The 13,892-nt window shown below is 41.6% G+C and overlaps 1 protein-coding gene across 3 annotated transcripts in view; it reads right to left on the reverse strand.

Moving 5' to 3' along the window:
* Positions 1-2,221: 2,221 nt before the first annotated feature.
* Positions 2,222-13,892, reverse strand: part of agla (amylo-alpha-1, 6-glucosidase, 4-alpha-glucanotransferase a) — an 82,605-nt gene continuing 70,934 nt past the window's right edge. For all 3 annotated transcript variants that reach the window (XM_033650878.2, XM_033650876.2, XM_078172871.1), the window contains 7 exons: positions 11,583-11,718; positions 11,142-11,254; positions 10,175-10,386; positions 10,000-10,097; positions 9,723-9,810; positions 5,223-5,356; positions 2,222-4,813 (listed from right to left, as the gene is read on the reverse strand). In XM_033650878.2, coding sequence (XP_033506769.2) covers positions 4,696-4,813; positions 5,223-5,356; positions 9,723-9,810; positions 10,000-10,097; positions 10,175-10,386; positions 11,142-11,254; positions 11,583-11,718 — 899 coding nt within the window. In that variant the 3' untranslated portion in view covers positions 2,222-4,695. The remainder of the gene's footprint in view (positions 4,814-5,222; positions 5,357-9,722; positions 9,811-9,999; positions 10,098-10,174; positions 10,387-11,141; positions 11,255-11,582; positions 11,719-13,892) is intronic.

Genomic DNA, 13,892 nt, shown 5'->3' on the forward strand with positions numbered 1-13,892 from the left:
CCAACAGTGTCACCAGCAAAACACCCCCACACCATCACATCTCCTCCTCCATGCTTCACAGTGGGAACCAGGCATGTGGAATCCATCCGTTCACCTTTTCTGCGTCTCACAAAGACACGGCGGTTGGAACCAAAGATCTCAAATTTGGACTCATCAGACCAAAGCACAGATTTCCACTGGTCTAATGTCCATTCCTTGTGTTTCTTGGCCCAAACAAATCTCTTCTGCTTGTTGCCTCTCCTTAGCAGTGGTTTCCTAGCAGCTATTTGACCATGAAGGCCTGATTGGCGCAGTCTCCTCTTAACAGTTGTTCTAGAGATGGGTCTGCTGCTAGAACTCTGTGTGGCATTCATCTGGTCTCTGATCTGAGCTGCTGTTAACTTGCGATTTCTGAGGCTGGTGACTCGGATGAACTTATCCTCAGAAGCAGAGGTGACTCTTGGTCTTCCTTTCCTGGGTCGGTCCTCATGTGTGCCAGTTTCGTTGTAGCGCTTGATGGTTTTTGCGACTCCACTTGGGGACACATTTAAAGTTTTTGCAATTTTCCGGACTGACTGACCTTCATTTCTTAAAGTAATGATGGCCACTTGTTTTTCTTTAGTTAGCTGATTGGTTCTTGCCATAATATGAATTTTAACAGTTGTCCAATAGGGCTGTCGGCTGTGTATTAACCTGACTTCTGCACAACACAACTGATGGTCCCAACCCCATTGATAAAGCAAGAAATTCCACTAATTAACCCTGATAAGGCACATCTGTGAAGTGGAAACCATTTCAGGTGACTACCTCTTGAAGCTCATCGAGAGAATGCCAAGAGTGTGCAAAGCAGTAATCAGAGCAAAGGGTGGCTATTTTGAAGAAACTAGAATATAAAACATGTTTTCAGTTATTTCACCTTTTTTTGTTAAGTACATAACTCCACATGTGTTCATTCATAGTTTTGATGCCTTCAGTGAGAATCTACAATGTAAATAGTCATGAAAATAAAGAAAACGCATTGAATGAGAAGGTGTGTCCAAACTTTTGGCCTGTACTGTATATACCTACACATTAAAACACATAAAACAATTATCTATAACTTTACGTTATAAACGACCGCGGACCTCTCACTCGCCCCCCCTCTCTGACCCGTGGCCACACCGCACGCAGAAGCGCTGCGAATAGCCTCGAAGCACCGGACTGTGACCGGCTCGCGCCCTGCAGCGATCGTTTCAGCGTCTGGTCTATTTTCTGCGCGAGCCGCGAGCGAATGTGTCAAGCCGGGTGACGGAGACAACAGCTGGGAGCAGAACCCTTGTCGACCAGGCTGGAGAAATGCGCGTCTGATGCCAACGCCCACTCGCAAAGAGGACAGCTGCGGTGGTGTTTTTTTCTTCTCCACAATCGAATATCAATTTTCACATACAAAGGTCCATTTTTTTTCAAATTCGAATTTAAATTCGAATTTAGAATATTCGTTGACAGCCCTACACCCTTTCACCAAGTTTAAAAAAAAATGGGTCCCGTAGTTTTTCTGTAATCCTGCTGATGAACAAACCAACAAGAAAACCATACTGAAAACTAAACTTTCTTTGGTGGAGTTAATAAGGACAGACAACTGATCTTTATTTTGGTTAGTTTTATTAGCTTAATGAATATAATCCCTTGTTTTTAGACCAATAATTTTACTCTTCAACAAAGAAACAGTAGCTCAGCTTCAGTGTTTTATGTTAGTAGACTTTACAGGTACAGAGAAAGTGTGAACATCTTACACACTGAAATAGGATGATTGTGTATCAGGTGGCACTCTTCCAAACACTGACAGCTACCACACAGAGTGAGGGTTTCAAATGTAGTGAGTCCATTTAGACTGGAGATTAGATGATATCTTGTGATGGACTCAGGAGGACTTTAAAACACAAGGGTTAAAGATACAACAATGAACAGCAGTGACACTGATAAGCATCCACATACAGAGCTTTCACAGCATGTTACAGGACCAATTACTTCATACTGTATATCTCCTGTTGAGTTTTTGCTCAGCACATTCCTTCTTTGTGAGTGTGAAACACTGATGTGTTGTGTTACATGTACAGCCAGAAGACAGTGGAAGCCAGCAGCAGGGATCTACAGCATGGTGACACACAACAGGAACACAACTGTTTTCATGCACAAAACCTGTGTTTGAACATTAACACACATGTGAATGATATAATGATGTATAACTACATCACAAGGCTGGTGGGGGTAAAGTCTTGACACAGAGAACAGTTGGAAGACCATTATATGTGTATAAAGGCATCAGGTGGAGGGTCTATATTGGGAGCCTGGGCCTTTAAACTATAGTTATAATCAACTGGGAGAACTGGTACATCACTGGTGCTACAGCTTGTAATTTTAAAAATACACACAACGCAGTCACAGTTTGGCTGTAGCAGCATGTCCATACCAGAGCACGTCCATTATAATCAACTGAAGCTGCTACACTGACCACGGAAGCTGCACTTGCTTGGCAGGCACTGCACTGCTCAACATTAATTTTACACAGCTGGTCTATTTATTTTTCTCTGCATGGCTCTGCAGCCCTCCAACAGGTAAAAACTACTGACAACTGTCTGTTTAAAAATGATAAAAATGAATACCTCATTATACCAGAAGCAATGCCAAGCAACAGAGCAACACTGTGTGTTTTTACATTTTACATTAAAATAAATTGATACATCCTGTTGTTACAACGATCCCGTTACTGAATCCAGTACCAGTTAATATAGCTTATATGCTTCTGAACCCTTCATAATCAACAGCATTATCACTTGCCAAACTCAATACACACACCGTGAAGCTGACACTACAGAGACAGTCAGTGCAGCAGGTAAAAAAAACAAAACACTGCTCCGCCTATGTGACACGCTGCGTCTGTGCCCCTAGTATTTTGGCTGTAATGGGTCACCTCATGGTGAGCTGAATTGTTACATGTCGGGATAGGTTGGACTGTGACAAGCTGGAGGTAGGACTGAGGGTGTGAATGCACACAGTGACATGGTATCTGGGTTCAGTATAAAATGCTGTTCATGTATTCATGCTAAATAAAAGCACCTGCTCAGGCAGCAAAAAAGTGTGTTCTTCCCTTTTTTGTTGGACTACTGGCTGTGGGGTCAAAGTTCTTCAGTGTTTAATGAGTGATAGAAGGTACATATCAACAGCAAAGGCCTGGACTCTGGTTTCTAGCATCCATTCAAAATATTACAGAATATTTACTGTTTTTGCAGAGGTTGACTATGCCAACCATCCCATGCCGAAAGTTTTCAGCAAATCTATCAATTTCCACTTCATGAACTGACTACTTTTTTATCTGATTAAATGTAAGTTTATAATTACTTCTAACAAGCAGTTTAAAGTCAGATTTCTAGATGATTCTGAATTGATGGAGTTTTTACTTTTGGTGACAGAATACAGAAAACAAAGATTTACATTCTGAAAAAAAAAAAAGTTGTCTTTTTAGGAAGAAATCCCTCCCTTTAAGATTAGCAGATTGTTCAGTATTGTTGACATAAATGCTTTAAAAATGTATAACCACTGCACTGACAGTGAACACTGAAGAACAAGGACACCATGTCAGCTCAGGAAATGCTACTTGTTTTAAATAATGGCTCAACTTGGAAGTATGCAGCATGTACTATGTCACAGGGGAAATATGGTAAAAATGAGGTTTCTACATCAACTAAAATGAGTTATCAGTTAATGAGGTTAAAGGAATACTTCACCTGCACATTAGGATTTAAAACACGTCAGTACAAACAGTCCCAGGCACAGCCGAGTAGCGTGCCTAGCTTAGGGCGTGCTACTCATAGGTGAATGTTTGTTTCAAATAGGAAGGTGTTAGTGAAAACACGTGTTTGGGAAGTACTGACCATACGACTGGATAAAAAAAGACTTGAATTATACTGGCAAGTTGTGTGAGAGTTTGTAAACAGATGTTTTGCTATAGTTTTGTGATTAAATGTCCCCATTTACTTCAATTTATGAAAAATGTTGGCCGTTTTTGGATTCTCGGTTCACCGTGGAGGCATGCAAGAAAATCAAAGTTTTCTTCACCAATGCCAGGTAACGTGGTGAGTAATTGAAATACAAATGGTCATTTTGCAGGTGAAATATTCCTTTAAAATCACCAGAAACAACCAAGTGAAATGAAATGTGTTGTTTCTGTGAGCTGTCACCACAAACTTTATCAAAGGACACGATTGCCGTGACAGACCCCACAGTAAATGACAGAAGTCTGCTTGTCATTTACAAACTAAGGGTACAAACACACACAGAGCAGTGAGCTGCAGAGCTCCTGCTCATTTTCAATGAGAGGAGCTTCACAGTTCAGATGAACATGCTGGGACCTCACAGGAAGGAAAACTGTGGTGCAGTTAATCCCACCTGACATTTGGACATGTATTTATTATAAATTAATGTAAATTGAAGCTTAGCATTTAAAAAAAAATCCAATCAGATTTCATCCAATCTGTATCACTGAAAACTCAAACAGCACCAGCAGTGGACTAAGTGGTTTGGTGCATTTGGACCGACAGCTCAGTGTGGGAAGTATTGGTGCTCCTGTGTGTTTCTGCTCAAAGTAAGGTCTGTGTTTCAACATGACCATCTTCTTCTTCTTCCTCTTCAGTCAAACCCCTGCTTCAGGAGGTCAGACTGCATGACATCAGCGGGGCTTTACAGGTCATAAAGGGTCTCCAGCACAGTGGCCAGAGACCAGGCCTGGGTCTCACAGCTGAATGGGCAGTACTGGCCATTCTCATTGGTCAGCTCTGGCAGACCTTTCCATGGAGACCTGAGAAGAAACAGGGCAGGTCAAAGGTGACAACACACCAACAACAAAATGATTTATTACACATCACTTAATGGTCCTTCCTGAATGGTACAGCACGTAACAAACTAAAACATTGTAAAGCGCTTCAATAATATTCCGAAAGGAACACTAGCATGTTTTACATGAGCTCTTACTAATTCCTAAGTTAGAAACAGAAAACACTTTTACATGATCAGTTTTTAGATTTGACAAGAGATGAAAAGAAAGAACATGGGGTGAGAAATAATACCAGTCATTAAAATGGCCAATAACAGTATAATTTTAAAAATGAAACTTGAACATTTTGGAAATGTTGGACAACAGTGCTGATGTCATTAGCTATGACTGTATCATGTGAGACAAAGCAGAGTAGGTGGATGAACAGACAGACCTCTCCAGGTGGGTATAATGTCGAGAGAGAACATTTTTCACCAGGGTGACCGCCTTTGCGTAGCTTTCTTCTCCCAGCTTCTTAGCAAAGTAGAGCTTAGCACGCAGGAAGTAGCCTACTGGCCACAGCCACTCCTACACACACACACACACACACACACACACACAGAGTTAGTTATTATTGTGTTATTATGTTAGTTAGCAACATAGTGCTGCATCACCATTAAAAGGAAACGTCCTGTCAACATCATTTCAGTCATAACTTAATAGACATGTTGGAGAAAATTCAAAATTCAAATGATGATGGGCTTTGCTCACTGTCTGTTGTGAATAAATCTAAAAAAAAAAAAAAAAAAAAACCCTCAGTTTTTTTTCTCAGTTCAACCGTATCAGCCCCATTTGAAGCTTGATTGACGACTTCTTCACCCGAACAAAAAAGGCTTGAAGACTGTTTTAAACAAAGAGGTTACAAAGAGACTTAGATTCAAAGGGCCTCATCATGTTTCTCAGATCAAACTTAATGTCTTATGACCACTAAAAGCAAAGAAACAGAACGCAGAGTGATTTCTGCTATACAGTATAAACCTGTCTCTGAGGCCCAGAAAATACCATCTAAAAACACTGACATATTGTTGAAACAGATCATGTACTTAAGAACTGCTTTTCAAACCCCCCCCACATGTGGTTCATAAGAGACCTCCTAACCTACGTAACATGCTGGTGAGGGCGGACCTTCCACCTCCATCACCCTCACACTTCCTCAGTAGAGCTGCTATATATTCTTTTTATGTTTTTCTACCGTGGTGTTACGTGGTGTTATGTATCCACTAAAAATTCTTTTTAAGGTCAGATAAACAGACAGAGGTATTTTTATGAGGCTATTCAGCCCCAGTCCTTGTGGTTATACTAACTACTGGGGGTACATGAGTTGTACTTTTGTATATATTTCTTCATGTACCTTTATTTCCATGTGTGGCCTGACTGTGTTTATATATACTCACACTGTAATGCATTCTGCTACTGTTGAGCAGCAAATGTGACCTATCAATATTTGTTTTTTAGATGTATATATGACTTTAACTTTGTAAAATTGTTTATATATGTGGGATATAAAATATGTACATGCTGGTATTTTCCCCTTATATATTTATCAAAAGTAGCTTTGGTACAATATTGGAGTACACATATATTACACAATTTTTTTTTGTTTATTTTTATTATGAATATGGACAACAGGTGTGGCATGTCACATGACTGGCTCAGGCAGCACTATGGGTATTTAAGATGGCGACTTCTGTCATTTATCAGAAGTCTGAAGGAGAGTCATAGGCTCGAAACATCACTCTGCATTAAAATCCTTCTAAACGGGAGCTGTGTGGTGTGCGGACTTATTTGTTTTCTACTTTGCAAGATTAGTTTTTTAGCCACTGAGCTCTTTATAGGGTTCCCACACACTTTTACCAATGAATTTACAAAACCTTTCCATAACTTTTCTGTATTTTACCCCATTTCCATGACTTTATTTAAACGGGCTAGTTTAAAATAGGTAAGTCTATATAGCGATACAGCCATACACTTTTAAACATGCACTTTCCAGGCAATCGCAGATAAGTTAACTACTAGTGCTTGCTAACTTTATTCGTTCAGTAGACATTCCTACTGCCAACTGGCTGCATATGTCATATATATATATATATATATATATATATATATATATATATATATATATATATATACAGTACAGGCCAAAAGTTTGGACACACCTTCTCATTCAATGCATTTTCTTTATTTTCATGACTATTTACATTGTAGATTCTCACTGAAGGCATCAAAACTATGAATGAACACATGTGGAGTTATGTACTTAACAAAAAAAGGTGAAATAACTGAAAACATGTTTTATATTCTAGTTTCTTCAAAATAGCCACCCTTTGCTCTGATTACTGCTTTGCACCCTCTTGGCATTCTCTCGATGAGCTTCAAGAGGTAGTCACCTGAAATGGTTTTCCAACAGTCTTGAAGGAGTTCCCAGAGGTGTTTAGCACTTGTTGGCCCCTTTGCCTTCACTCTGCGGTCCAGCTCACCCCAAACCATCTCGATTGGGTTCAGGTCCGGTGACTGTGGAGGCCAGGTCATCTGCCGCAGCACTCCATCACTCTCCTTCTTGGTCAAATAGCCCTTACACAACCTGGAGGTGTGTTTGGGGTCATTGTCCTGTTGAAAAATAAATGATCGTCCAACTAAACGCAAACCGGATGGGATGGCATGTCGCTGCAGGATGCTGTGGTAGCCATGCTGGTTCAGTGTGCCTTCAATTTTGAATAAATCCCCAACAGTGTCACCAGCAAAACACCCCCACACCATCACACCTCCTCCTCCATGCTTCACAGTGGGAACCAGGCATGTGGAATCCATCCGTTCACCTTTTCTGCGTCTCACAAAGACACGGCGGTTGGAACCAAAGATCTCAAATTTGGACTCATCAGACCAAAGCACAGATTTCCACTGGTCTAATGTCCATTCCTTGTGTTTCTTGGCCCAAACAAATCTCTTCTGCTTGTTGCCTCTCCTTAGCAGTGGTTTCCTAGCAGCTATTTGACCATGAAGGCCTGATTCGCGCACTCTCCTCTTAACAGTTGTTCTAGAGATGGGTCTGCTGCTAGAACTCGGTGTGGCATTCATCTGGTCTCTGATCTGAGCTGCTGTTAACTTGTGATTTCTGAGGCTGGTGACTCGGATGAACTTATCCTCAGAAGCAGAGGTGACTCTTGGTCTTCCTTTCCTGGGTCGGTCCTCATGTGTGCCAGTTTCGTTGTAGCGCTTGATGGTTTTTGCGACTCCACTTGGGGACACATTTAAAGTTTTTGCAATTTTCCGGACTGACTGACCTTCATTTCTTAAAGTAATGATGGCCACTCGTTTTTCTTTAGTTAGCTGATTGGTTCTTGCCATAATATGAATTTTAACAGTTGTCCAATAGGGCTGTCGGCTGTGTATTAACCTGACTTCTGCACAACACAACTGATGGTCCCAATCCCATTGATAAAGCAAGAAATTCCACTAACTAACCCTGATAAGGCACACCTGTGAAGTGGAAACCATTTCGGGTGACTACCTCTTGAAGCTCATCGAGAGAATGCCAAGAGTGTGCAAAGCAGTAATCAGAGCAAAGGGTGACTATTTTGAAGAAACTAGAATATAAAACATGTTTTTAGTTATTTCACCTTTTTTTGTTAAGTACATAACTCCACATGTGTTCATTCATAGTTTTGATGCCTTCAGTGAGAATCTACAATGTAAATAGTCATGAAAATAAAGAAAATGCATTGAATGAGAAGGTGTGTCCAAACTTTTGGCCTGTACTGTATATATAGACAACTGGACTATATGTGTCACATGTTGCTTGCGATGTTTCAGTGGTTACGCAGTACAGCACTAGATGTTAACTTAGTAATACAAGTAGCATATTTTGTGTAATGTTCAATACGTTTTGGATTATTATGAATATATTTCAAACAACAGCCAAAGCAATGCATATTTAAAACTTTGACAAAACATTCTGTGAATTCAAAACCATTTCCAGGCCTACAAAATAACTTGATAACCTCCAGGAATTGGAACCGTGGGAACCCTGTCTATAGCAAAAATAATTTGTAATTGTTTGTTATTGTTTACTAGTGCACAGAAAATATAATTTGTTCTTTCAATATCTGGTTGTGTTGTTAATGTGCTAACTGGCTAACTAGTGTCTTGAATCCGTCCTGTCAGCCTTCCATTTCTTTTTCTTTTTTTTTACAAATACAGACGATTGGATGCTGGTGTGTAAAGTTATTTTCTCTCATGTGGTCACAGAGTGTATGTGCTAGTTGCCCGTCGGCTCTTGTCCTTGCAGAGTGTTCAAATGCAACTTTTGGGTGAGAGATAGGGGACATGAGGTGAAGCAATAGTTGGTCTTCGTCATCACTAGTTCTTTGATGTTGGTTTGGTGTGTCTGGGCCCTTAAGGCCAAAACACACTGGCGGCGTATGGCGCATGTCAAAAAATATGGCCCTATTATTTTGAATGTACAACCCCACACCAATGGTGGCTACGTGGCACTTCACGCCACTGTCCTATTTCCAGCCCTGCCACCCCCTGAATAAAATGCACTTTTCCCCCACTTGATCTCTGTTTGTACATACCAGCTCCCGTAGCAGCTCTTTTTTTCTGCTCCTATGGCAGCTCGACTCCTCTTGTCACCATTGATACAGTGAGAACTCTGTTGCTGTCTTATGTGTGACAAAGACCGAATGAGGTAGAGAAATATCCTGAGCTAAATGATTTACAATCCTGTGCATTCTTTGCATAGTCATCTATTAACAAGCTGCAGTGCGACGCGTCCAGTGTGCGCTAGGGAGGGCACCTATGTTTTCAGCTGTAGACACATTCTTCCTGAAGCCATGTGACACAGCAACAGTGTTTTTGTTATTCAACTCTTTAGTGCAGGGTGTGTTATACTCACTGGTCCTTGGTGATAGTTGAAGCCTTTTGCCAGGTTGTAGCTGTCGTTGTCCAGAGAGTTGTCATAGACACCACAGTACACCATGTCACTGGGACAACACAAACACAATGTCAGTGTGAGACTGAATATATAATCCTCCCACTGCTGCCACTATAATCATAACCATTTCTTTTAAGCAGACATGATTACATTTAGAGTCAGGGATAAAAACAGGAAATCCTTCACGTGTCTTTAAAAGGATGTTTGTGCATTGAGAATATATGAAGGTTTTATTTACTCAGGGTCAAGTGTCTTCATTCCCAGTGGTCCCAGTAGTTTTTTCTCAGCGACCTCCAGAGCCTCCCAGGCTCTTTCCACTGTAAAGAGCTCTGGAGCCTTCAAACACAATCACAACTCAGTGAAAAGTTACACACAGTTAAAGATTATTCAGATACATGGCCCTGTGTTCTTACCACCACCATGGCAATAGTGAAGTTGGGTCTCAGCTGGTAGTCACACCAGGGGCTGGAGGCTCCATAGCTGTCCTTATAGATGCCTTTTTTGTGCACCAGATCAGGGCGCTGCTCATTGGGGTCATTGGGGTCGCCAGACACCCAGAAACCTGCTTCAAAGGACTGCTGGAGCTGCTGGTTCCACTGGGAGTATGAGATAAACATTTCTTTACCTAAAACACAATGAGAAGTGTTTATTACAGATGATGCTGAAGGTCACAATGAGTTCAGGAGGCTTTTCTTTATCTGAAAATTCAGGCTAAACTTCAGTTAGTACGTTAACATGCAGCTTGAGAAAATCGAATCATTGGCTGAGTCCGACAGAAACTGGACTTTTAAATACATGCAAACAGCTTGGTCTGACTGAAATTGGATTATCCGTAGCTTGACTAACACACCTAGATAATTCAATTGAAAATCGAACTACTGCTGCATGTATCCACTTAGTCCGACTGGAGTCGGACTCTGCATTCTGTGCATGCATCACTTGTTCTTTCGCAGGCTTTCACCCGGAAGAAGAAGATGACGTAGCAGCAGTGCAGTAACTCACGGAAAATCAAACAAACAAAAACCATGGCGACCAATAAGCAGAGGACGCACTTCTGGATGGATTAGGAAACTACATTCATGCTCTGACAGCTAAAGGAGCAAACATTTTGAAGCTTATGGATGGTAGGAAAATGCAAAACGCGGATTTATTTTAAAAAGGTTCTGAACAAGAAGCGGAACTAGTTCAATACGCACTATATTAAAAAGGACACAGCACCGCCTATCGAGGTGGAGGTGATCAGAATTTGGATTTTTCTCTTCTGCGTGTATACTCAGACAAGTCGAGAAGTCCAACTTGACTGATCAGCCGAGCTATGAGCTTAGCTCAACTACTGCGTGCATGTAAACGTATCTATCTATCAGTGTGTGTGTATAATACCATTTCGGTGTACTTTGGCTCCGTCATATGGGAACAGTTCTTGGGCGTGGAGCTCCATAACCCAGCGAACAGCTGACTTACTGAGACCCACTATCTCTACTGCTGCTCCATCTCTGGACACAAAACACATTAAGTTCAATTAATTGTGTGTTTAGTCTATGACCCACCAGAAAACAATGAAAAACAAACCTTTACAATGATGTAAAACAGAAAATCCACACATTTGGTACTTTTGGTGGACTGATCAAACAATTCAATACAGGATCAAAATCTGATGTAAAGTACAGTGAGACATGCAACCTTAGCATTTCTAATTAGCTTTCCTAAAAAACGGTAAGGGATTTGTTCTGTGAAAACTTTCTGACAGCTGGATGTGAAGCAATGTGTGTGTGTGTGTGTGTGTGTATATGTGTGTGTGTTTGTGATCAGATTGTGTGTTACCTTGGAGTAGCAGGCATGCCTTTGTTCCTCGCTCTTTCACTCTCTCCCATTTTGTCCATCCATGTACCACAGTTAAAGCGGTTTCCTCCAGTCACAAAGCCTGTGGCTGGATCCACCTTAGCAAACACGTTGAACCCTGGGAAGGAGTAGAAGAGCTCTTAATACAGGGGCTGGGACTGAAGGATAGTTTGGAGAGCTGCTGCCGTTAACAAATCTATCATTGGGCTCTGTAGTGCTGGAGAAGGATTTGTTACAGTTATAGTTTTGATTTTTTTGAAGTGGGTTTGTATGGGGTACTTATCCACAGTCAATGTATTAGATACAGCAGATGTCTGTAAACATGCCCTCAGTTTGAAGAAGCAGGCTAGTGTTACTAACCCTTTAAACAAGAGCCTGACCAATACTGGATTTTTGGGGTCGATGCCAATACCGATATATATACATAAATATACATAAATATATATATATATATATATATATATATATATATCAGAGTGTATTGAATGAAACTCAGAATATATCAAATAAAACTCTAAATACATAGAATGCAACATGAAATATATTGAATGAAAGTTGGAATATTCTGAATGGAACTTGAGACTATTGAATGAAATCTGACGTAATCAAGGTGCTGGTGTCATCTTGTGTTTTCACTGGGACTATTCCTGTGACGCAAGAAGTGTTACAGCACGAGCTTGTCAACATGAAATCTAGTTTCAGCCAGTCACATACACAATTTTATATTTTACTTTTTAAATGTACCCCATGCCATCTTTTCTCAATTAAATGCGTGTTATATGCCTGACAACTGCGTCTGAGTCGAGTCCCTGCCCCTCCCTTTTCAACTTCCTTTGCTGTCACAGAGTGACAGAGTTAAAGTAAAAGTTTCAAACAGTTTTAATAAAGTAGTGAATTTAGAAATACATGAGTTCTGTTTATTGATTTTTATCGTGGTATCGAATGAGTATTGAGAATTGTGGAAATTCACTGGTACTGGTATCGACTACTGAAATTCTGGTATCATGACAAGCCTACTGGGTACAGATGTTCCTATACACTATCCCAGCCACTTGGTTATGCCTCTCCATGTACACTGATCCTGTTTGCATCTTACATCCTGCCACTATGTGCTGGATCGTCTCAGAGGCATCTTTGCACAGCGTGCACCTTGGGTCTGACCTGCTGGGGTAGACCCTGGCCTATATGGCTACCAGAGCATGTGAGCGCAGCGGAGCAGGTGAAAATTTCTGCTCCTCACTCGCAGACCTGTCACTTTGTGCCGCTCGTCCGCTCCGCTTGGTTCTGCGCATTCTTCACTCCGCTCCACTCCATCATAAATTTTATCCCGCTCCACTCGCTCACCACTCCGCTCAAAAAAAACTGCGTCGTACTACCCTAACCTGTAATCTTCTATTCACAAATAAAAAATGAGCTTGGTAGATTCTCCGGGGAAGCCCTCTCCCCTCTCCCCACAGTTAGGGAACGTTCTACACGGTACCGCTGTTGGCAGGGTGGAAATAAGTCAAAGTGTAGAGGAGACGGACTGGGTTAAGCGGCTGACCTCCAGGGAAGCCCTCTCGCCTCTCCCCGCAGTTAGGGACCGTTCTCCAAGGTACCGCTGCTTCTCTTCTCAGTTTCATTTCTTAAGTACACAGTAAACTCCATAGTTTTGAAAGAAAATAGTGTGGGTGTGCGCAGGTGCAAAGATGCATTCTGGGTGGGGCATGAGCAACCGGAGCGAAATTGGAGCAAGAGATAAGGCTCCGCTCCACCTTTTAAAAAAAAAATAGCCGCTCCTCGCTCAACACAAAATCCGTCTGCTCCCCGCTCGGCTTCGCTCACATGCTCTGATGGCTACCCAGCTGGGTATGTGATGACTGGCAGTGTGTACATGTTGATGGCTTGGACCTTGTTCTGATCATTCAGCTGACCTCTCAGGACTTGCCTTACTTTCTGGAGGTATTTGGTTGTGGTCGACTTCCTTTGCGGCCTCCTCATGATTTCCATTAGCCTGCAGGATCACAAGCTACTTGTAGCTGTCCAGGATATCTCCTATGTTGCCCTCTGGTAGGTCAACTCCCTCAGTTCTGATCATCTTGCCTCTCTTTGATATCATCTGGCCACATTTGTCTCATCCGAATGACTTCCCTATGTCCTTGCTGTAGATCCTAATGGTGTGGATCAGTGAGTCGATGTAAAGCAGGTGGCTGATTGTTGTCCCACTTCGGAATCGGTATCCATAGCCAGTCTTCTTGATGATCTGACTGAGGGGATTTAGGCCTATGCAGAACACCAGTAGTGACAGTGCAT

This window comes from Epinephelus lanceolatus, chromosome 12, assembly GCF_041903045.1.
Source record: "Epinephelus lanceolatus isolate andai-2023 chromosome 12, ASM4190304v1, whole genome shotgun sequence".
Classification (NCBI taxonomy): domain Eukaryota; kingdom Metazoa; phylum Chordata; class Actinopteri; order Perciformes; family Serranidae; genus Epinephelus; species Epinephelus lanceolatus.